Raw genomic sequence first — 26,262 nt, forward strand, 5'->3', positions numbered from 1 at the left:
AAAATCCAATTTCATACCAAATTAGTACAAAAATCAGAATTGAGAGACCATATGGATATGGGTCAAATTACATGTGTGGTCTGCTTTCACTTACAATACTGAGCAACTGTCTTCCTATAGCAAAGACGTTATGTTTAAGAACTCTCTGCAAAGAGGCAGTTAGCAACCATATGATGCATTTTGTTCACTTAAGGCAGGGGGGAATAATCAAAAAGCCTTACTCTTTGTATCCAGCTGAGCACGATACTTGTCAAATCCCTTGAGTCGAACTCGTTCTCCCAAGAGCTGAAGAAACTCCTCAAAAGCTGGACCTGCTGATTCATTATTATACATTTCCTCTTCTGTGCTTTGCCCAGCTTTGCAGTACATGATACCCACCTTAAGCTGGTAACTTAACTGCAAAAGGGAAAAAGATTGACATCTTATGTGTATACCAAGTGATACAGCAACTTATGTATTAAATTCCCTTCCCACCTTTTAATAAACTGATAATTCACAAAAGGAAAAAAACCCTGATTATCAAATTTCAGAAGTTAGTCTAGTTCCAAATACTCTCATTGTTTTCCACTATAACTGCCTTGATGATGGCATATTAAACCTGAAGATGTCAAAATGCTTTCTAAAGTGAAACAAATATTAATGTTGCTTATTTTCAGGACGACAACACTGCAGCTTGCAAATAGTGAATGTCTTTAAAGGCACTATTTACTAGCATAGATCTTCAAATATATTTGTGCTTTGCAGTTCCAATTTCTCTCTAATTTCTTATTTGATGTTCCTAATACAGCAGAAGCTGAAAATGTGAATAAAGTAATTTTTTTACCCAACCATAACTGTGATTCTTCAGAGCAAACTCTTCCCACCAATTACAAACTGATAGACACAAAAAAAGGAGCAAATTGATGTCATGTAAATCTGGACTACAAAAACAGAAGTTACAGAAAGGAAGAAAGCAGCATCCAGAACCATTTACTGCTGTCTCCAAAACCAATTTCACAGGCAGGAACTCTGATTGAGAGAGCATAAGGGAGAGCCTTGGAGATTACGCATGTAATTCATCGAGTAGAAATGCATCCTTGCTGCTGGGTAAATAATCTTTCCTCCCACATATGAAATTTTGCAGAGGCTCTATTTCAAATAAACACCAAACAGATATGTCAGAGCAAAATCATAAGAACACCTATCAAAACTGGCATGAGATTTACAAGTTTGGGTTACAGTTTAGTGGGTTGTGAAAACAGTTATTTGCAAGAGCACTGGAAGCAAAGTCATCTGAATATACTGTGATTTGCTCTGAGAAGATTCTATCCCAAGCTATGAAACAAAGGATTTTGAACTTGATAAAACAATGTGGACACGTAATTATACTGAAATTCACTTATTCTATGGTGGATAATTTGAAGGCCCTCAGAAGTGGGCCAACTCTGTCTTTAAGTAAAGTGAATTTTAAAATTTAAAAACTCTGGAAACTGCAACTTTACTGTATTCTCCTTTACTACCAAAGATGAATTATGACAGGAATATATGTAATGAGTCATAGTTCTAAGCTGTTTCATTTTCCCCACTAAAGAATGTCCCTTATTTTATCATCTGGCACACTGACTACCTGAGTTGCATCTTCTAAACCTGTTCATGTAAACATTATGACAAAATGCAAGTACAGCAAAAAATCATAGAATGGTTTGGGTTGGAAGGGACCTTAAAGATCATCTAGTTCCAAACTCCCTGATGAGGGCAGGGACACCTTCCACTAGACCAGGTTTGCTCCAAGCCCCAATCCAACCTGGCCTTGAACACTTCTAAGGATGGAACATCCACAACTTCTCTGGACAACCCTTCCAGTGCCTCACCACTCTCACAGTAATGAATTTCTTCCTAATGTCTAATCTAAACCTACCCTCTGTCCCCCTTGTCCTGTCACTACCTGCCGTTGTAAGAAGTCTCTCTTGTTGCCCCCTTTAGGTATTGAAAGTATTAAAACTTGAAGCAAAGATATGTATTGGTAAAACAAATACCAATCACATGCAAAATAATGTTATAATTTATTATGATGATTATTTATTTCAACTCTCAGTTGACTAAAAAAATTCAAAACAAATCAGATACAGATGGATGGTACATGGAGGTTTTTTTTGTAAAACATTCTATGTTTGATTAAGATATAACTCTTCTCAGGAATCAAGGAAGATAGATGAGGTTTAAGGGTACATTTCTATGATCTCTGTTTAGCTGGTGAACCACATGATCCCACTCTTACACATTCTTACTGCCTCAGAGAAGTCAGACTTCGTACCTTTGCCCACAGGGCCACATGTGCCCTCACAGAGTACCTAGTCCAGCTACGGCTGACATGTGGGAAGGGGGGAGCGAGGAAGGGTGGTGAGAAGCTGGGACTGCTGCTGCTCCTGCCAGAGCAACTGTCAGCACTTTCCATATCATCATTAGCAGGCCCTACCTTGGACCACTCAGGCACCTCCTACTCAGATAAGCTTTCTCTTCAGTCCCAAGGAAATAGGATGGATACAAGCGTTTCATGGGACCACAACACCTTATCTGCACTGCTCGATACAATAATTTCTAGTTGTTTTACTTAAACAAGTTAGGACAAAAAACCCATCCTCATCAACCACACTTACACTATTTAAACTTTTATTTCAGGTGAAGGAAGTTATTTTCAAGGACATAAACATAAACAGGATCTGCAGCATCCATGAGCAAGCAAACAACTGTCCTTTATTACTTTGAAAATGTCACCCTGGGAAACTAAACAAGGACTATGCAAAGAGCAGGATATGTCCTCTAGCTGTGTTCTTAGATTTGCTAATTTTTGAAAAAAAAGTTGCCTAAGAACAACACAAGTTGGTATTTTTGAATCAAAAAAAGCACAGCTGGAGAAATAAACAGATACAGTCCCCATTATTACATCTCCTTCTGATAAATGTAGGGTCCTTAGAAGTATATTAACTCCAAGAGAAAGCTAAAAAAGAAGTTGAAGAATGCATTCTCTTGTGGTAAAACTACTAAAGTAGTAGCTTCACTTGAATAGTCTCAAAGTATGTACATATGCATATATGCAGGAAAAGTGGACTTCAAGTATTTATCTAGCACCCAGTGCAAGACAGCAGAAAGTATATCTTGGATTTAACCAGTCAGCAAGTTTATATTATGAACAGGGAATTATATTAAGAACCAACTGACATTTTTCACAGTATTTCTGTGAATGCGGAATTGCCATGCAGATTAACTTCTACTGGAATAAATCAGTAATTGCCGCGATATTCAAATTTGTAAATCAGATTTGAAAGCAAGCCTACAGTAACTTACCATGAATTCCTTATGCAAGGCGAAGATTAGTAGATGGTAATTATTAAAGAAGCTAGCACAGTCTTAAAAGTGACTGGATTGCTTTGTAACACAGAACCATTCAAATAAATTCATTTTAGTAAATCCAATAAAACAATATCAAGGTAACAAGCAATGTGGGCCATATGTACAGAATGCAGATGCTCTCATGACTCTAGCAATCCAAGTAAAGAACATGCAACTTCATGTACAACACCACTACAAAATCAGGGCAAGAATAATATTCCCGTTCTGACACTGAATGACATATGCAGATATTGAAAGAGTAGAAGAGAGAGCGCTCAGACGTAACAGTGATATGAAATTGAGAAAATATGTTGCAGTGAAAGACTTGAAAAGTGCAATCTGTTTAGTTTATCATAAACAAGACCAACAGATGATTTAATCACTGCATACAAAAACCTTTGCTGGGAAAAAAATCTCACACCAAAATGACTTTTAAGATGTAGCAGAGAAAAAGATCGTAAGTCTTGAAGCCAAAAGCAGATAAATTTAAATACAGAACTGCAAATTCTTAAATATGAAAACAACCAATTGCTTTAAGACCTCATTCAAATATAAAAATGACATCTCATTATAGGCAAAACTGGTGCATGCAAATTTGGCTCAGTGAAGGATTACTGGGTGAAATTTAATGGCGAAATCAGGTTAAGGTGACTTTGTAGACTTAACTCTTAAATTCACAAAACATCTTATTTGCTGTATCAAATGGGCACCTGTTCATGCTGTAATGAAACAGTGTGACACTCAGCAAGATGAAGAGAGCAACATTCTGTGTACCTAATTAGTAGAGCAGCTGTTACCTATTTTTTTTGTTAGCTTAGAAGTGATAAAAAAATGCAGCTACTAATTAGTACAGAGTCTGCTTATGTTTTTCTGTTAGAAGTGTCAAACTGTTTCATTACCACAAAACCAAAAAAACAGTTCGATGCAGATAATAAAAATTTAACTATCACTTGTCCTAATGATTTTTCAGAAGTTTAAGTATTAACAGAAAATCATACAAACTGTGGGAGCTTAATGACATATAGGATATGAAATAAGGAAAATTTAACCTCACACTTTGTTAGATATCATAGAATCATGGATTGGAAGAGGTCTTCAAGATCATATAGCTCCAACCCTCCTACCATGGGCAGGGACACCACTAGACTGAGTTGCTCAGAGCTCCATCCTGTCTAGCCTTGAACACTTTCAAGGATGGAGTATCCACAACTTCTCTGGGAAACCTAGTCCAGTGTCTCACCACCCTCACAGCAAATAACTTCCTCCCTAATATCTAATCTAAACTTACTCTCAGTTTTAAGTCATTCCCCCTTCTCCTGTCATTACACACTCTTTTTTCTAAAAAAGTCCCTCTCCATGTTTCTTGTAGGCTTCCTTCAGATAATGAATGGCCACAATTACGTCATCCCAAAGCCTTCTCTTTTCCAGGCTGAACAAATCCAATTCTCTCAGTCTTTCCTCATCAGAGAGGTGCTCCATCCCTGTAATAATCTTCGTGGCCCTTCTCTGGATGTGTTCCAACAGGCTGATATCCTTCCTGTACTGGGGACCCCAGAGCTGGATGCAGTGTTCCAGGTGGGGTTTCACCAGAGCAGAGGGGCAGAATCCCCTCCCTCCATCTGCTGGCCACTCTGCTTTTGATGCAGCCCAGGACGTGACTGGTTTTCTGGGATGCCAGTGCACATGGCCAGCTCACATCTAGCCTCTCATCCACCAGCATCCCCAATCCTTTCTCTACAGGGCTGCTCTCCATCTGTTCATCTCCCAGACTGTATTGACTCTGGGGGCTGCTCCACACAGGTGCAGCACCTCGCACTTGGTCTTATTAAACCTCATGAGATTCCCATGGGCCCACTTCTCGATGCCATCCTGTTCTTAGGTGTGTCAACCACAACACTCATCTTGGTGTTGTCTGCAGATCTGCTGAGGGTGCACCTGATCCCTCTGTCTGTGTCACTAATGAAGATATTAAATAACACTGGACCCAATACAGACCCTTGAGCAGCACCACTGGTCACTGATGTCCACTGGGACTCTTGAGCCATTGACCACTATTCTCTAGATACGACCATCCAACCAATTCCTTATCCACCAAACAGTCAACTCATCAAATCCATCTCTCCTCAATTTATAGAGAAGAATGTTGTGGGGGACCATGTCAAAGGCTTTACAGAAGTCCAGATAAATGACATCTGCAGCTCTTCCCTTGTCCACTGATGATGTAGTTAATCCATCACAGAAGGCCACTAGGTTGGTCAGGCAAGACTTGCCCTTGGTGAAGCCATGCTGCCTGTCTCAAATCAGTTCCATGTGCTTTAGCATAACTTCTAGGAGGATCTGTTCCATGATCTTCCCAGGCACAGGGGTGAGGCTGAAAGGTCGGCAGTTCCCAGGGTCCTCCTTTCTATCGTTTCTAAAAATGTGTACAATGTTTTCTCTTTTCCAGTCAACTGGGATTTCATCTCATTGCCATCACTTTTCAAATATCATAGAGAGTGGCTTGACAACTACACCAGCCAATTCCCTGAGGACTCTGGAAAGCGTCTCATTGGGTCCTAGAGACTTGTGTACACTCATGTTCATCAGGTAGTCATGAACCTGATTTTCTCTTAGAGTGGGAGGGAGCCGGTTCCCATCCTGCTGTCCATCCACTAGAGTGGCGTGGGAAGAGAGGTTGCCAGGGAAGACAGGCATGCTCAGAGCTGTTAAATGTCCCTACTGAAGTTTCTAATCATAAAATTCACTTTACTCATGGGTTTTCATTTTGCTAAGTTGTATGGCTAATGAGCCTCAGTTCCATCTTTAAAAGACCAGGAGACTATCATCTAATTGAAAACCATCTGTATGAAAAAGAGGCTTAGAATATTTTGCCATGTAGTTTGTTTCAGGAGAAGACAAAAAAACCCCAACAAAACGAGACAGGCGGTACCCTGGTCATGGCTGAGCCAATACAGTACTACAATGAAACATTTAGTAACATGGAAGACTTTTCTTCTTGTTATAATAGCAATAACAGAAACAGAACAAAACTCTCTCCCCCTCACAGTCTTTGAAAAACAGTAACATAGGCTCTTTTGAAGTAAATTAAAATGAACAACTGCCATAACATTAATCTAAAACTTTATGCTACATAGAGAAATGAACTAGATTTCATACATACCAAATATTCTGCAAAACTCAGGGTAACTACATGCAACCCAACCCTCCTACAGATGACAAGTTTTACTTTAAATGAGGCATTTTAACAGACTGACTCTAATCATTTAAAAGTAAAAGATAATTTTGCAACTCATGGCAGTAATCTGACAGATTAAGACCATTTATGTAATTCTATAACTCTGCACTTACCCCTTGTTCATCAAGCTTCATAAGCTGTTCTGTGACTTTTGGAGTGTTGAAGGCCAGCCTTAGACAATGGATATTCAGTTCTGGAACCACATACTCCAGTACTTCTTTTAGGGGAAGTCCCCTGGCTGTGCAATGCTTTGCAGTGGAAGGAATAGCATCCTCCAGCACAGAGCCTCTTAATGTCATGAGCTAAGGATACAAAACAAAAATAGCATATATATCAAAATTTTCACTGAGATTGATTAGCAAGAGCAGTGGAACAAAATATACTGTTTTTCCAATTCTCAGTAGAGATTAAGGACATTAAGTAATTTCTGTTGGCGTGAAACAGACATAAACAAAATGTCATTCACTGATAGCTAACAGTAATCAGACTATTTCAAATGATTCAACAGATTTAAGTTTTACAGGAAACCTCTAACTGGAAAAACTAGTATTAGTATAGTATTTCTAACAAAACGCTGAAAAAAAAAAAGGATGTTTCTCAGGTCTACTCACGGTCACATATAAAAGTGGAGAAAGTAATTCCCTCCTCTTTGCTTCCTTCTAGCTAATATAGCTCCTATAAGTTTCTCAATCTTTAACCAAAATGACCTTCACATCTTCCTCTGTATTGGAATAACTTACATACATTCTGTGCCAGATAAACATGTGGTGTGATTTTGTCAGGACGTCCCCGGATTATACAGCAATCTATTATCAAGGCTGAAAGGCACACAAACCCCACACGTGCCACCTGGTTTTCCCTGCTTGCTTCTAGCTTCTGAAGCTACTAACACTCTTGAACTGCTTACCTCACTGGTTCTGAATATGATACGGTAGTTGTACTGAGGTCCATTTTCTTTGATTTCCTCTGGCTTCTCTCTTCTTATACTCACAGCTACTGGACCCAGGTTCTCATCTGCCCCAAAATAGTTCCAGTGTTCTTGCACAGGAAAAAAGAAAAACAAAAAGTCTGCCTTACTTCTTACACTGTATTTTCTGTATTTTCACACTTGACTGTTATATTGGGAATGCAGATGTGCTCTTGTTGACTCTATGGAGCTGGCAGTTTAAGTGCTACCAGGATGTCACTCTTGTGCTTCAGTTCTATCATGAGCTCCATTTATACAAGGAGGCTGAAATTCAGCCTGGAATCACTGCTTAAACTGGGCTAAAACAGGAAACACCTCTTAAATCTTACATTGACATCTGTTTCATCCACAGTGAGCTCAGTAAGCACAACCAATTTCCCTCCTCTCAAAAATAAAAAGAAGGAAGCCAAATGCACCAAAGTGGGAAGTTCAACACCCTACATTAAAATAGAAATGGCAAACAACTGTACTTAGCAAAGGATATAAATTATTTATTTTTGTTTAACTGTTTTTTGATTTTTCCATAAAAGTAATTCGGTTCTAAAAGAGGAAAAATTGATGAAGCTGAGAAAGAAGACTTGTTCATAGTAAAAATATCACAGCATAGTACCACAGAAGAATAAAGAACAGGAAACAAAATGAGAAGTATAAATATTTAACAATGGAGTGTTCAACAACCCTAAAAGTAAATTTAAAGTAGTGAAAGTTGAATTGAAAACTAGCCTAGTAGGGAAGGCAGCAGAGAGAACACAGGGTTGGCAAAATTGCTTATTAGCTGAACTGAAGACTATTTTGAAATATATTTTTATATTCATTTAACTACAACATGTAAAGCCAAGTTTTACTGAAAAAATACTAGAAAAGCACATTTACAAAAATTAAAGTTCAACAATTTTAGAGATTGTTGTTGAAGGGTCTTCTGTTGAGCCTTCTGAGCATGTTTACAAACTATCTTGACTCATGACAGAGGTACATCACCATTAATGCAGCAACACACAAGCAAAACTGCACATATATTCAGTGACAAGTGAATTTGAAGTCAAGCAGTGCATAAGAAAAATAAGACTCATAATTTTCCATATGCTTCATATATGAAAGAATATTAGCAAAAAAAAATAAAAAGTTAGAACTATCTGAAAATTCAGCAATTCAAAGAAATGGGAAATTCAACGGAATGAAAAAATAAAGAACTACCTTGAAAAGAAATGTAACCATACTACCTCAATTACTACATACAGATTACTTGTTATTCTTGAAATAACCAGAACTTTAAAATAAGAATTTTAAGAGCAGTATAATATAAGCTATTCTGTTATAAAGATAAAATGTAAAATATATTAACATCGTCAAGAACTGCATCTTCAAAGACAGTAAAAATAGATATTGAACATATTCCATCCAAAGTGAATGGCAGCCATTTTTCCAATTAATAATCACTTGTGGTGTTAAAATCATTTTTTACTGTATTTCTTTTAAAAACTATACTTACTGATTCTTGCAAAATTTTCCTCTAACACATGAAATGCTTTTCATGTAGGGTGCTTTCTCCTTATGAACTTACTTGTGCCCTGGAATTACACCTTTGTCTTTACACAGCTATCCAGCTCCTTAAGTCCTTGAGGGCTCTACTCTATTTCCCAGTGTCTGGTATTTCATTACCCTTTCCTCAACGTTTTCCATTTAAGATTTCAAAGCAAGCAAGACATAAAAGAAACATGCTCACAGCACTGTAAGACTTGCTTTCTACCAAATTTCTCTGCAAGTCATGAGAAGTCAATACTCTCCACAGAAATAATTAAGATTCAAAATTCTTTTAATATCTTGTGAAATCTTGTGTAAGTATTGGCATTAAGGATTGGCTGACTGAAACAGTTGTGAGTGGGGAAACTAGTAATAACTAGATCATCCACCTAAGCCTAATTAAATCTTTATCCTAGTTCACTGATAATGCCCAGCAAATGCCAGTGATGTTCGGTTGTTCAAAATTCCAAACTATCTTACTAGCACCAAAGTTTTTCTTCTTCCTCCATTAAGTAGCTTGCTTTTTTTCCAGGATGTTTACAGCTTACCAGCTTGTGGCAGACATGGTCCATGCAGAAGCAACACAGTCTTTGAGAAGGTTAGAGGAATTCTAGATCCGAAAGTTGAGATAGCTTGGCCATGTCCACAGTAAACCGCTTAGTGGCTTAAAAACAGTAATGTGGCTTTGCTTTTACAATAGCAAAATGTAAAGAAAAAAGATACAGTGGTAATACATACTACAAGGTTCCAAATATTATAATTAGTTTTCTGCATTAGCTGCACAAATGGTAAAATTTCTATATCCTATAATCACTCTAGCCTGCAATTAAGATAGAGAATTTTCTCAGGAGAAATTATTTTACCTCTTAAAAACACATTTAGGAAGGCTGATAACAGGGATGTTTGAAGTGACATTAAAATACACACGCTATTCTGTATCATTTGATTAAGCTTTTTAACTAGCTCCTATTGCTTTGAAAAAATGTGTGAAGCAGTATGGAATTTTATACTTCTCTGCTAATAGGGAATGTCTTTTATACTCTTTCTCTTCAGCCTGCAAAGGGCAGTTATCTTTCTTGCTCTCCTATGCATGTCCTCAGTTCTCTCTTCTACTCACATTTACTACAAGGTTCTTCATTCTTTACCTTCCTCTTCTTTCTTTCTCCTCCCCTTCCCCACCTCTGCATTCATTCTGCAAGCTACACTATATATCCCTGTATCTGTCTACTTTCCTTGTGATACACTTTGTCTTGCATCTCCACCTGATTTTCCACTGCATTCTGAATCTCCTTCCATCCAATAATTTTCTCTTTCCTGCTGCAGAAAAGAAGTAGCAGAATTCAAGTGCACAAAGCTTAATATCCAATCTAAAGGTAAGTATTTTATATATAATAGTTTTATTGGGAAAACTAGGGCTATGTCACAACTGTAATTCAAGAAGTTTATGCCCAAAATGAATACCATAGAAGTCAGCTTCTTTCTCCACCCCACACCGCAGATCATTGAAAGCAACACTTCTTAAGCCTGCCATTGTTTAATTCAAACTACTGTTGAAAATTCATTTAACTAAAAGACAATCAGGACAACTAGCAACAGCCCTAAATTAATTTATAAATCCATACCAAACAGAAGTAATTGACTGTATTTGGTCATTAAACCAGACTATACATATTTTTAAGAATAGTTAAATATTTATCATATAATTCAAAAGATACTTCCAATAAAAGAACCTAAGTGAGAATACTTAATTTCTTGGCAGATATTTATGAGTTTCCCTTGCAAAGAAAATCCAAGTAAATGTACTTGATTTTAGGTACCTTGTTCATCTGATGTATTCTCTGTAATCAGACTAGAAGTAAAAATGCCACACATTTTGCATAAGAAAGAAACTTAGCATCAAGCATTTTCCTCTAATCCTACCTCAGCATTTACAACACTGCAAAACTCTGCCCAGCAGTTCTCTGGAAATAAGAGGGCAGCATTTTCAGAGCTCAGTCCTATAATGTCTGCAGACTGTTGCTCAGGAGTAAACTGCTAACTGCAAATTTTCTGCAAGTCTAGCCACACACTTGAAAGGCACCGATTTTTGGATAGAATATGCAGCAATTTAAAGCATTAGAGCAAAGGCTATTTTTACTGCCTACCAACAGTTAAAGGAAAGCTGACCAACAGCTCATTTGTTATGAAACCAGTTCAGAGAACTATTTATTTCTCAGTCAAGTCTTTCATTCTAAGCCAGTAAGTAAAAATTTGTCCTAAATGGTAATGGTAGTTAGTGACTACTGTCTGAGGATGATGGAAGCAAAACAGATGCTCTTGGTTCTTTCCATGAGAACCGTAATTCCCAGACACAACTGGGGAGACAGAGAAAACAGATTGTTCCTCTGGGGTAATATGCTCTTTTTTCTAATCAGCACTTGGACAAGCTGACAGAAACAAATTTTTCTATCTCTACAGCTTTAATACTGATTATAAATAAGTCTTTAATATCAAGTTATAAATAGGTTAATAAGCATGGTTCCTCTTGAAAAATACTTCATTGCTAAGAAATAATCCATTACCCAAATGCACGAACATTCATAAGACTTTATCCAGAATACACATATAAAGTTTTTTACCACCGGGAAAGAAATGTAAGTCTCGATTAAATTACGGCCAGGCATTCAGAATTTCCAAGTAGAAAACATTATGATACTACATAAAACTGCTTCTGTCTCAAATACTGTGCCCTGATCTCAACTGGGAAAGGTTCAGAGAAGGGCAACAAAACATGATTGAGGGGAATAACATGACTGAGCCTTATACAATCATACACAGCAAGGAAAGACGAGCAACCCAAACTTTTTCACCTGAGACCGTTTAATGTGGCCCTTGTTTTTACTCCGGAAGTCAGCAAACAAAGCCAGTGAAAATCGGATCTTTATGACCAATGTGGTCAAGCTGCACAAACTCCTTGCTGCTGCAGGAGTACTGTGAATGATCAAAGTTTATCCAGACTAACAGACGTGGATAAATATCCAAAGATTACTAAATACAAATTATATTATCATCAGGTTGAGAAGTCCATTATCTGTGCATCTCCAGCAGCTGACAAAATACACCTGGAAAGTTGGCCTTTGTCTGAAGATAGGACTAGAAGTTTTGGGTTGACCTAAGACAACTCTTCCCTTCTGTAGGAGCTGTAGTTTTATATCTAGAAGCAGTGAGTTCAAGAGTTTTGCTTCTCTCCCTCTTTTTTTTTTTTTTTTTTATTAATATACTGAAGCACTGCAGTCAATAGTACAAAAATTATTTGTGTGGGGTAGACAGTTATGTATTTAAGGAAGAATCTCAATTTCTTAGACAAGAATACATTTTCTTACATTTCAGTAAGAGGGCCTAAACAACTTGCTTCTCCTTTCTGTCAAAAAATGTACTTTCTATCAAAGCTGAAGTTCACTAGCTGCCTTAACATTTATTTTCTTAAAAGATCAGTTACAAGGTTATATACTCATCACCATCATAGCACAAACAGAAATGTTAGAATGGTCTCCAGGGAAAAAGTAGTCCAGAAAGTAGCCCCAAATCACCTGACAGGTAGCTTCTAGAAATCCCCTCCACTGCACCTTACATTTGGTGCAACTATGTAGAAAAGAAAAAAGCCCAAACGAGTCCAACCTGTTTTCCATCTGATTAATTCTAAAAGCACCATGATTAGAGAGAACATTATTTCAATAATCACAGAATTTTTAAGTTTTGCCCTGTACCAGCTTACTTCAAAACATTTATATTATTTTTTATTATCTCAGTTGTGTATTTCAGCCAAAATTCTGATTTCACTCTGGAGGGTTCAGATTACAAAGCTTCCCTTGCACACAATTGTGCAGCAAGCGCTTAAAGCGTACACATATTACAGCACAAGTGACAGAGCACATCAATACTGAACTGAAGCCAATCCTACTCTGTCCAGCTACCTACTGCATCTACACGAACTGCAAACCCTTCAATAAAGAGGCATCTTAAAAGAAGGGACTTGATAATATTAAACAGAGAAGCCAGAAAAGACTGTTATCTTAACTAAAACAGGTCAGAAATTGTCTCTGATTTGTCTCTTAAGAGACAAAGGGAAAACTTCATGCAAAAAAAACCCCATGACTGTCGCGTAACATTCAGACAATGAAAAACTTCTTTCAATAGATTTTTTCCTATGTAGAATTAACCTTTTTGTTCAATCTTTAATCTTATTCCAAGGTCAAATTCGTGCAACTTCCACAAGTATTTTCTTGTCCTGTCTTCATCCTCTCCCCCTCTTTTTATGCACTAGCTCAGCTTATAAATCTCTAGACTCAAAACCTTTAAGTCCTTCTATCAAATGTACCTTTAAAAAACCACCTTTAAATAGTCACCTTGCAAATACATTCTGTGTATCATAAGAGTAGCATTCATTGCCTGTAAGAATAAACATCTCCATGTGAATCAGTTGTGCATGAGCCTTCTGTTTGTGAACCAAGGGAAGATCCTGCAAGGTTCATTTGTCTCCACTGAGTACAAAGGGAATCTGCATAATGAGCTCAGATATAAAGTAAAGGAGGTGAATCCAACCTTGGGAAATGATGTTATAAAGTTCTTTTCCTAGTATCTTTACCCTGTAGCATTTTTCTAACTTCCACTAAACTGTCTCCAACAGTCTGGACACTAGGCCAGAATATTATTTATCAGTACCACTACTCTGTAGAGGGACCAATTTCCTTTACATACAAAAGCTCATCCATTTCCATTCATTCAATTTATACAAGATTCATCCATAAATGTCACATGCAAATGTTTTACACAACTAGATTAAAATATTTTAATTAATTTGGACGTTAGTAATACTGTAAGCTCACTTACACCTCCCCCATACACTGCTAAAATTTGAGATGCATCTATCATTCAAGTAACAATACCTGTAAAAAATGAGCTATTGATTTCACAAAGTTTAAGATTTCAGTCAGGTCACTATCAGCATCTCACCAAATTACCCAGAAGAAATTAAAATATAGACTATATGAATGCAATGGTTTTAATTCTTTTTTTTTTTTTTTTTTTTTTTTTTTTTTTTTTTTTTTTTTTTTTTTTTTTTTTTTTTTTTTTTTTTTTTTTTTTTTTTTTTTTTTAAGACACAAGATTAACCATGTCTTTTTTTCTTCTTTGTGGCAAGACCTACTTTCCATTAAATCATGCCGTCTGGCATCAGTGATGATTTTTAACTAGCAGTTCTTTGTTGATATAGTCCCAAATTATCTGCCTTGCTATTTCAAGTCGGAATGAAAACAAACTCAGGCTTACAATTCTCTCAAACGTCACTTTTTACTCTAGGATTATTAGGGATTCTCCAGATCTGTGAAATTTTCCTGGTATGAGATCTATAAAACGTTCTGTTGCTGAATCAGAATTCTTTGATTTATACTTCTAAGACTACAATATTACCCAAGGCCTGCTGACTTGAGGAGCTGATCCCACTGAAACTGTCTTTCAGCACTGTTTTTCCATTTATAACATCATAAAAGATCCAAACTCCTCTTTCAGCAAGAAAATTTCTGCATCACTATCTGCTTCATGTTGTAAAAGAAAAAAAAACAGCAGTTACAACTGACTTCTTTAATTTCTTTTTTTCCCTATTATGCTGTTTTATCACTATCCCATCTCATCAGCTTAGTCTAAAGTTTGCTTAGGGAACAATGATACTTTGTATGGTCAACAAAATGTGTTTTGCATCTGTAGAAATTTGGGTTTCGGGCGTATCTAATGAGGCTTCTCAAATACCCATTTTCAAACAAAAATTTCTGGTAGAATCAACATCCACAGTTTGTGCCTGCTGGACTGGACACAAGGAAAGTGAATTTAAAACCCAGTTTTACAGCTTAAGTAAAAAAAAAAAAATCACAGTTTCTTCTCTTCCTCCAAACTCACTCCATACACATATGTTTTTATATCTGGTTGCCCCTCACCAATGCCTTTAGGACTAGATTATGTAGATTATATCTAATTTATCTTAATTACAACTACAAGAAATGGAAATGTAATGGTGACTGTAATTGTAGTAGCATAAGGGTGTGGTTTCCCTTAAGGAGAAGGCAAACCAATAAATTGCTGTTGCCTAAAGGCTGAAATTCCTTCCACTCACACCTCTCCTTCCTCTTCTGCTGTTCACTCTCATTGCTCACCTGGCAGAAGGGTTTTGGTACTTTTCTGACTGTAAGGAAAGACATTATGCCTTACCAAAACTGGAGACAAACAGCCATGCAATAAACGTGAAATTTATTGTGATGGCAAGATTTCTGCTGGTTAGTAAACTCAACTGGCTTATCATGCTTTCAGAAAATAAGAAAAATAGTAAAAGGGAGAGGAATAAAATCTTCCCCTTTTACTGATGAAATGGTGGTAAATCAGGTCAGCTGTAGCATGAAACTGCACCTTTAGTTGCTAATTGCAAAACTCAGAGTGATAGGGAACCACATTGTTCCAAAGGTAAACATATAGAAAGGTAATCACAGAAAAACGTCTCTAATCCCAGGGTCTCCCCTCCAAATATACTTCATCCTATATCACACATCTGCCTTACTGCTCCCAGGAAACCAATATTTTTCCTAACTTCTTTGTCTCCAAAGGATGTGGATCAACACTGGCAAAAAACATGCAGCAAACGCTACTGCTCAGCCTTAGAAAAACTTCAGAAAGAGGAGACTGTGGAAAGAGTAACAAGAGCCACTCAACCAAGGGACAATGCAGGGATAAAGAGGAGAGAGACAGACGTATTTTGAAGGCAAAAGAAAAATGGCAGATTATTTTACACACAGTTAAAAAGTTATAGGGTTTTTAACTGACTTAATTCTAACCAGGCATGCCTATAGTTTTTATCTGCAGGAAAGAAGCTCTTTTGAGCTGTGTTCACTAAAGAGAAGAAATCCAGTCCTGATCATTGGTAGGTAAGGAACGAGCACTCTTCAGGTCAGTCAGAGCAGTTCTATCCATCAGGAGTAACGAAGGCAAGGCACGCAAACCTGCAGACAGAACTCAAACTTTAAAGAATTTTGGTCTGCACACCTTTTTGATCACTTCCAGAATCAGGAAGAACAGACAGTGAGATCTTCATCTTATGGTGCCACCATCACTTTGGTGAGGGGGGTATTTGGTTAATGATTGGGCTTTGCTCTCTTCTACAGGTCAAAAAACTTTAATCTGTTGTTTTAGGGTTTTTAATCCCTCCAATGTGCCTCCAAGGGAAATTATAATCCTTGGTTTCACAGCAGAACTATGTGATAAAAAAAACATGCGATAAAAAAACTCTGGCTTCTCAAATATGTTGTTGTCATTGCAACATGGGTATGTGCGTGTATATGCTGATATCTATATAATGACAGTTTCAGTCTACAAAATCTGGCAAATAAAAATTTTCTTTCTAAAATGATGGTTATAATGAAAATAGTGAGCGAGAAAGACAGATTTTTGTCTTTGTTTATACCGATTATTTACTTTAAAAAACACTTCCCCTCCATTTTTAAATGGATTAAGATAATAATATGTGCCAAGAGGCACATTCCACTAAATACTCAGTACAGCAAATCTTGCTATGAAAGGAAGAAAGTTTTTCTATTTTATAATTTTATTTTCTGGTTTTAATCTTTCAAGTGTCAATCCCCGCCCCCTCCCATGAATAACAAAGCTATGTTTCAAGACATTTATAATTTGTAGCCATTGCTGTGATATATATCAGTAATAAAATCCTTGACGTTCTTATACTCCAACACTGTGAAAGAATTTGATATAGCACGTAACATGCATAAACATCCCGTGCTTAAGCACTGATGATTAAAGACATATATAATTCTTGCAAATACTATTAAACATCAACTGAATTTTTCATGTCTGTTTTAGGAGAAATAAAATTTACCTACCTTTCTGGTAGAAGAATTTTCTATAATAATATGCACCAAGGTCTACGTGTTCAACGATGTATCTTTTCACTCTGTCTAGATGTAAAATCAGATTCTCCTTGGGAACTTCCAGAACCGCAACTCCGGCATTTGTGCAATGAGAGCTCAGAGTCGACTCAAATGAGGCACTTTCACACCCACTGAAGGAACCTGAATTAGATTTGGAAAGGCTGATCTTCCTCTCCCCTTCCCCACCAATCTCATTACGAAAATAAGGACAACTCATCACTAGTTCATTGCTTTTATCATCCCCCTGGTCCATATTGAGACTTCCTTTTGAATTCAGGTCTTCAGTGCTGCCCATCGGAGAATTGAAACTTGCAGAATGGGACAAGGGTCCAGAGACAAGTGACGCTACAGCAGCAGCAGATGCACCTGTCGTTGTGTTCCTTCTTTTAATAACATTATGCCTGTTGATTGCCGCTTCATTTAAATCAAATAAAATACTCTGTACATCATAATGAGCAAAACACTTTGGACAAGTCCAAGGTTTGATGCTATCTTCTGACCTGTTATCTTCAAGATCCGAAGACTTCCCAAGTTCCCCTTCACCTTTGGCATTGCGCAGCTTACGAAAAATAGATGAATCTCCTGTCTCTGATTTTGAGCGTCTCTTGAGTGGCTTCTCCCTTTCCTTAAAGAGTCTCAGGTTTTCCCTTTGAGTAATAGGTCCATCTATCACATCTAGAGAGAATCCTGAACCTTTGCTTCCACTGGCAATCAGAAGCTCACCGAGCTTAGCAGTGGCTGGGCTTCTCTGATCAGATTTTTCATCTTTATAGCCCTTCAGTAAGTCAAAAAAACTTTCCCCTGAAGTTCCCTGCTTATCTATGGAAGATGTGCTGCCATACTCTCTGTGCAGAGATGGTCCGGATTTAAATGTGGGTGAAATACATTCATCAAAACTATCCACATCAAGCTCACTTATGGTAATGTCGCTGTTGCTGCGCTGTCGTATTCTGCGAAGAGCTTTCCTTGGGGAACTGGGATAGCCATCAGGTGTAAGAAACCTGGAATCTAGATTCTCAGATTGTCTGGTCTTGGTTTTAAGTGTGCTCTGGATGCTCTTTAACATGACAGAATCACTAGCATTCAGGTTAACAGAACTTCCCTGACTCCCAGGACTGCTTTTAGAAGACATACTGTCAAGGCAACTTGACGTTTCAATATCTTGACTAGATCTGCTTGTTTCCTTGATGTTCTCCTTCCTCGGGGGCCAATCAGCAATCCTTGCCCTGACCCCCATTTTGGGGACTCCAGGAGTAGAGGTAACATGATGGGAACTCTCATTGCGAGGAGGTCCAACCGGAGCCATGACTGCAGATCCTAAGCTGCCATTCTGTGACCTAAAGCGCCTCATATAGAAATCATCCGAGTGGACTTTTGAGGTGCCATCTGTTCCAACTGATACCCCAGTGGCAACAGCCCTTTCGGTCTGGGACCGCTTCAAGCTGGTCATGGTCTTTCAGTATGTTCAACCTTAGTAAGTTCCAAGAGAAAACACAGTCATTTCTGCTTTTTAAATGCACAGTTCTCTTTTGGAGAATAGTCTCCAAAATATACAGTGGTTGCATGAGATCTTAATCATGGATATTTAAGGACACAGTTAAATGCAGGATTTCCAGAAAATTCAGATATTCAGTAGGTTTTGATAAGTAATAATTTCCTTGAACTTTCGCATTTTAAGAAGTAGCCATGATCCAATACATTCAAACTGCTTTAACATCACTCGCGTTCCAAAATGTCAGAGTTGTAATCCCATCATTTATACTTCTTTTAAGCCTAGAATAGAAAAAAAGAGAGTTAATTATTTAATAATACATAAGGGTTTTGGTAACTGAAACTATCAAAGTAATTATTACACATAACTAGTATTTTTAACAAATGTCCTTTTAAATCCTCTTGATCATCGTCTCAAAAGCGCAGAGCTGCGTTATAGGGTGGTGAGGAGTTTTCTAAATATTGTTGGGTTGTCTTCTGAAAAATTCCAGATTTTGATTCCACACATAAATACGTTTTCCTTATGAACTGATTAGTAGCACTGTTACAAAGCACAGGCAAGGATCTAATTTCCTCAGCTGAAGGACACATACAGCATGCATTTCCCAGAGAAATTAGATAGGAGCCAAATCAAGACCACTAAAAACACTTAAAATAATTTACCACTTACAAGTCATACATCCTTGGCTGCAATTAGGTATTAACAATGCCTATGCAACTTTTCCATTAATGTAAATAACTGACATGCTAACAAAAATGCTCATTAGCACAAAGATTACAAAATTATAATAGAGAGAATGGCTGCCATAACATTTATTTTGTGCTTTGCACAGCCTTATTTGCAGATTAGCTGCACAGTCCAGAAAGTATATATCACCTCTGCAGAGAGTTCACAACAAAAAAGGTTAAAGCTTAACAGAAACACATACTTTTAAGTAACTTGATAAGAAAAGTTTCATTTTCCCTGGCTAACAAAACATTGTCTGCCACAGCTCCTGTATAATCCAGCTTTACAAAGTCACAGAAATTAAATGGTTTCCCATACCTCATCAGTACTGAAGTGATTACAAAGCATTTTGTATACTGCCCTTTGAGGAGCTAAAAAAAATAATCCACAAATACATCACTGCCAGTAGAAGACAAAAGCATCGGATTGTCAAGATAAAATCTTGCACTGCGCTGTACATCCTTTAACACAAAGAAGTTAAATATTTGCCAAATGTGTGCAAAGAGATGCTGCTGAACCAGCACTACATTGACAATACAGTATTGTCTACAAATCAACGCTTTTTGATGCTTCCAGGGAAACTAGTACATTCTGCAGTCTCAGAGCTACTATACACTTTGCACCACACTAATTAAATACCAAGCCAGGGCACTTCTTGCCTCCAAAGACATCATGTTTTAACTTCACTAGCCATATACAACATCTCTGAAATAGCTGCTGTTTATATAAAGCTCAACATGTAAGGAACACTTAAAATGCATACTGACTGCATCACACATAACAAAAAGGTACAAGTCACCTGGGCATTACTGTATTTGCACAGGCATTTACATAAATGCAGCTCTTTTCCTTGTAATCTTTCTACAGTCATAGAATCATGGAATGGTTCAAGTTGGAAGGGACCTTAAAGGTCATGTAGTTCCAACCCCCTTGCCCACCATGAGCAGGGATACCATGCACTAGATCAGGTATTGAACATCTCCAGGGATGGGGCATCCACAGCTTCTCTGGGCAGTCTGTCCCAGTGCCTCACCATCCTCACAGTGAAGAACTTCTCTCTACCATCTAATCTAAATCTTCACTTTTTCAAGTTTAAAACTGTTCCCCATTGTGCTATCATTATCTGTCCATGTAAAAAGTCCCTCCCTTTTTTCAAAGTCCCCTTTAAGTACTGGAATACTGCAATGAGGTCTCCTCACAGCCTTCTCTTCTTCAGGCTGAATCACCCCAGATCTCTCAGCCTGTCTTCCTAGAGAAGGTGCTCCAGCCCTCTGATCATCTTTGTGGCCTTTCTCCAGACCCACTCTAACAGTTCCACATCTTTCTTGTCCTGAGGACTCCAGACCTGGACAAAGTACTCCCGATGGGATCTCACAAGGACAGAATAAAGGGGGAGACTCATCTCCCTGAACCTACAGGCCATGCAGCTTTTGATGCAGCCCAGGATAAAGTTGGCTTTCTGGGCTGCAAGCACACATAGCTGACTTACATCCAGCTTTTTGTCTACCAGCACCCCCAAGTCCTTCTCCACAGGGCTGCTCTCAACCAGTTCATCTTTCAGTCTGTACTCAGGTCTGGGATTGCCCTGATCCAGGTGCAGCACCCTGCACTTAGACTTGTTGAATCTCACTAGGTTCTCATGGACACTCCTCAAGCTTGTCCATGTCCTCCTAGATGGCATCCCTTCCTTCTGTTGTGTCAGTTGCACTATTCAGCTTTGTGTCATCAATAATACTGCTGAAATAATACTTGTTTTCTAATCAAATAAATAGAATTACTTCAGAAAGGCAATCTGTCTATCCTGATATTGCAAAATTACTGAATTTTCAGCTGTTAACTTGCTATAATTTTCAAACCCTTTCCAGCCTAAGAACTAATCAAGTTGGTGAAACAACTTTGTGCATCATCAGATCATGGAATGGAAAATGCAAACACCGTGTGCCATGACATAACCTAATGTTCTGCCCATGCTTTTCAGTGGTGCCATATCACATGCTGTTTATGCACTATTAACCTCTACGAAATGGCAACGCTGCATAGGACTTTCTAAAGATCTATACAGGCTTGCCTTTATAGGCGGGACAGAAGGAAAACAGAATGAAAACTAATAAGGATTTATGGCAGGAGCAAAACAGGGTAAAAGGGAACATGAGAGAAAAATCAAACTGAGGGCTGAACATAAACCAGGCAGAAGTAAAATCGTCCACTACCACATCCTCCTCCTCATAATCTACAATGAAGGCCAAGATTTCTGTCCTTCTCCATTCTCCTTCCACCACCAGTATCTCTGAAAGCGAAGTATTAATCTCCTGCCCCTCAATTGCTGGTCATCAAAGAAACAGATAACCAACTCGTACAAATGTTCTCATCAACTTAAGGGCAGAATTTCACTCTCAGTTTTTAGCAACTCTAAAAAATTACCAGGTTTGGTAGTGACCAGTTCCCCTTATCCACCCAAATTATTTTTTTTTTTTCTTTAAAAAGTTCCAGGACAACAATCCTAAATAAGTAAGGATATGCATACATACATACTTATATACATATAACACCCAAACATATACGCAATCATATATGAGAAAATACAACTAAGTGGTCTATTTAAGTTATTCTTGACCTGCTGTATGTATGGTCCTGTCATTAGTTACAAAATCACACAGTATATTTTCCAAAGGAAATTTTCTATTCCTTACTCAGCTTTACACATTTTTCACTCTGGGGACAACCTGTTTCATGTTCTGCAGGTTTTTGCAGCTGTCCTACCTCATCTCCTGCAGTAGCTGCAATACAGGTCATAAATGATTAAGGTAATAGTTAATATCATATGCAGAAGACCTTAACTCTATCCTTGCCTGTGTCTATCTTTATATGAATTAAATCACTTTTAAGTCATATTTTGTGGAGACTGAAACCACCTGTGTTTATTTCTCTAGACCTTCCCACCCCACTAGGTCTAACTTGAGACCTAACAGTCTGGTCTAAAAGGTTCTATTAGCTCCAATCAAAATAAAGTGAAAATATTGCATTTGCTAACATTAATAACTCCTAAAGCACAAGTCCTGGGTACACTGGCTATCAGCTTTAATCGAAATTAAAAAATAATGGCAATCTGTACTTTTAATCTTTTCTCATATTAATTACTTACAAAACATGTCAGCCTCAAAGACAGGTGGTATTACATTTGATTTAAGTGACCATCGGTTACCAGTAATAGGTGCTATTTTTCAAGCAGAAAACCTGCAGGAAGTTAAATATTAAGCAGCAAAGTTGCTAACAAAGAGTATGTGATCTATTAAAATTAGTTACAACAGCAAGATAGGCAGCATAGTGCCTATTTCTAAAGACAAGGGCAGCATTTGTGAAAAGAAACAATTCGTATTCAATAGAGAAAAAAAATACAATACAAGGTGGAGCTATGAGTATGCAAACAGAATATGGCAAACTAGCATAACCAAGAAAATGTACACTTTTCCAATTCATCTGAACTTCACAAGAAGGCCAAAAAAATACTCAGATGAACAGCTACATATAAAAAGTTGTAAATGAAAACCACATGCAAAAACTAATGAAAGGGTACATGAAAATTTAGTATCAATTAAAAATCAGTTAAGAGAATAAGCTTGGAAAACCAATTATCTTCTTATCAGATTACATACAATAACTATTAAAGCAATCCAGGGATCTGTTCAAAATGGGTCTCAGATCCTTAGGACAAAGTTTATTCTTCGCTTCTTATCAGCACTAGCAGACCCTGTGTCTATTCTCAACTCAAAATGAGCTACAAGCCCATCTTCATTCTTTCCCTCTCTATTTATACCTCTTCGATCACTTTGCTCTCTCTTCCAGAACTGGTGTTATAGCCGTAGGACAAAGGACCATTCCTGATAAAACTTAAAGGTCCTTGTAGATGAATTGCAAGATAGTTTTGCAGTCCTACATCATTCTTAAAAGGCAGCTAAGTCAAGGTATCTTGATTTCATATTCCTCATGACTGAAGTCAGCCACCAGAAAAATGAAGACCTACCAGTCAAGATTTCACTTAGACATCTTTAGAATACAAAGTAGCAAACAGAAGCAATTGATGAAGAAAAATATCTCACTCAAATCAGCTCAGGATAGTATAAGAATCTGAACTACTGCACAGTAATCAGTTTTTATCTTGGATCCTGGTAGCAAAATGAGATAATTCAACACCTACTTGTTCAGGTGAATGGAGAAAAGGAGATCAAGCCTGAACCATCAACTCAGAGACCTTCTATTACAGTCTTTCCTAGCTCTAGTTTATGTGGGATCACGTTCTTTTTCCTTACAAAGTAGTGACTTTACCCACAGCTGAGTCTTATTTGAAGAGATGTAGTAATTGGGTGTTAATGATCCTAATACTCTGATGTTGAGAGAGAAAGAGAGATTTGGGGGCACCAAATTATTTATGATTCATAATGTTCCAGAGGAAAGATTTCATACTTCACCATCAGCCCTCATTAAAAATGGCATTTTATAATAAACATTTGGAAATGAGTGAATCAGTTTTCTAATTCTAGGAAAGTCTCACTTCTGCCAAGCCTCCATACCACTCACCTGCTCCGCCCCAAACAGTAAAATACAGTAGGGGATGGCAGATGCAACATATTGCCAGAGATACTTTAAAATCATAAAAATGGTAGGGTAAGATGATCAGAGTAACATTTTACTGCAAGCAGTTTTTAAAAACATAAATGAAATCTCTGTTCCATAGGGTTTACTGAAAGACAGGTAACTTAGGAAATGCAGAGCAACAACATACACACATTACTGGCAGCAACCCTTTTTAACTTTTACTGGGAAAAGAACTGGCATTGCCCTAAACCCCAGAAAACTAGCAGCTCCTCTGAAATCATAAAAATAAATGAGAACAAAGAAAAATATTTTATACACGAAAGCTTATCTATTTGTGTCACAAATACTTACCTGAATTATAACAGATCAAATCCCAGGAGGGAAAATTCATTTCTCAGCCATTTAAGTTATTATATGTACAAAATAATGTCTAATTGCAGAAAATTAATTCCTCAGAGGAGAAAATTCAATTTAGCCTTTAGAAATACTTGGCTCTATGTGGTTACCTATTATTAACTTTATCCTTTTCTTCCCAGGATTACTTCCATCATTATAATTGCAGAAAAGTTAAAAGGTTCATCTTTCTGAGGAAATTTTTACCAACTGAAAGGCTATTAGAAGAATAGCATTTGGTGTTTTATTAATTTGTGGGATATTTTTGAATTTAGAGGAATTGCTAGGTTTGTGTTAACTGAGTTTGTGATCATTGTCTGCTCTGCATAGGATGAAAAAGATTTCCTCAACCTTCCTTTCTTCTCCTTCCATCTTTCCCATTTATGGTGTCAACAAAATCTGCCACTGATTCACACGTCAGCAAATCTGTGTTTCTCCCTGTTTCTCTCAGTGTTTCCTTGCACCCTGATTATCAGAAGAAAACCCATGCCCTGAGGACACTGCGTGCCATCTGTTGCCATACACACAATGATCACCTGTACTGATCTGCCGAGATTTAACAGTGCTTTATTCTTACCTTCATTCCCTGCTGAAGTAGCTGATGCAAATATACATGAACTTAGGCAAGGTTACACTGATTTTAGGAAGTAATAGTAATTAATGTGAGCTACTACCATCAGTTGCTGCACTCTTGCAGTATGCCTTTCTACAGACAAACACAACCTTGCTCTACTTACATGGTGAAACAACTGGAGGGCATGCAGTGGCTAGAGAAGGGTGCCGAGTTGAATGCATCTGTTGTGGCACTCAGCAGAATTTGCTCCCTCAGGTTTCGAGCCTTGCTCACACGGCTGTAAACCATTGGCTGGCTCAGAGCACACTGAACCAGCTGGCCTCCCTGTGCATAAGACCATGGAGTCACACTCAATAATCATAGTCTCCTGCAGTCAGTGGTAAATGCTCATGACATAACAGGATGGTAAATGAAGCATAATAAAAGCTATCAAATTGCGACAGATACAGCAACACAGGGGACAGCAACGCCCCACCTGTGCACTTCAGCACGTTTTGCTCCATTATGACTTCCTACTCATTATTCATCAAGGCAATACGACAATATCTCAAAGCCAGAACTGCATCCTCTGTTTTCACATCCATTTCATATCCATTAATCAAGACATGAGTATCACAATTACCAAGTGCACAAGTAACTGTTGCTGAAGCAAACCCTTTAGCCAAGCAAAAAGAGAGAGAAAAGGCACTGCACGTGGTCATTCCTACTTCCAACACTCATGCTCCATTTTGGTATCAATGTCATTCATCTAGTTAATTAAATGCAGAATCCCTTTCCTGGAAGCTAACCTACAGGATCTGAAAGGGAGATGCTGACAAATCTTCCTGTATGCTATACTGCATTCTATTCTTGAACAACGTTGTTAATGACAACAGTTTATTTTTGAAAGGAGCACTTGCTCCCTAGGAAGCAACTCTAAACCAGTGCCAACACACGAAAGCAAAATATTCTAGATCACAGATACTGTCTCTCAAGAAAGCGAATTTTTAGCAACTACAAAGCAGATTGATTTATACCCCTCTCTTTTCTTATTTTAAAGATACGTTTCTTTCTCAGTTTCTAGCTGTTGCTACATTGCATCCCTGGGTAGTGGTTCCAGAAACAGACTGCTCTCCATTGTGTGTGGACTCTTACAATTTACTGCAAAGTGCCCAAGTTAATCAATGACAAACATCTGATACCGCAAGACTCTGACCTATGAAAAATGACAAACTAAAACCAAAGGAAAAATCCCAGACGAAGAAACAAACCCCCCAAAGATGGGCTGATGCATGCTGGCATAGATACAGTTCAGCATAAGAACTGTAAATTACAGTAAGTACCATGGATTCCCCTTCCTGAGTTTTGCATCATAGCACAAAGGCTCAAATGCCTCCTTTCTCCTCCAGCATAGCCACGAGTTTGTTTCCAGCATAACTTTGGGACCAA

General features: G+C 37.8%; 1 protein-coding gene across 5 annotated transcripts in view; it reads right to left on the reverse strand.

Annotated features, from left to right (window-relative positions):
• SIPA1L1 (signal induced proliferation associated 1 like 1) overlaps window positions 1-26,262 on the reverse strand; it is a 216,420-nt gene that overhangs the window by 58,651 nt on the left and 131,507 nt on the right. For all 5 annotated transcript variants that reach the window (XM_027879658.1, XM_027879657.1, XM_027879661.1 and 2 more), the window contains 4 exons: window positions 17,009-18,829; window positions 7,512-7,642; window positions 6,718-6,906; window positions 222-396 (listed from right to left, as the gene is read on the reverse strand). In XM_027879658.1, coding sequence (XP_027735459.1) covers window positions 222-396; window positions 6,718-6,906; window positions 7,512-7,642; window positions 17,009-18,506 — 1,993 coding nt within the window. In that variant the 5' untranslated portion in view covers window positions 18,507-18,829. The remainder of the gene's footprint in view (window positions 1-221; window positions 397-6,717; window positions 6,907-7,511; window positions 7,643-17,008; window positions 18,830-26,262) is intronic.

Source organism: Empidonax traillii, unplaced genomic scaffold, assembly GCF_003031625.1.
Source record: "Empidonax traillii isolate 1590-97213 ecotype Southwest subspecies unplaced genomic scaffold, ASM303162v1 scaffold56:size2478089, whole genome shotgun sequence".
NCBI lineage: Eukaryota > Metazoa > Chordata > Aves > Passeriformes > Tyrannidae > Empidonax > Empidonax traillii.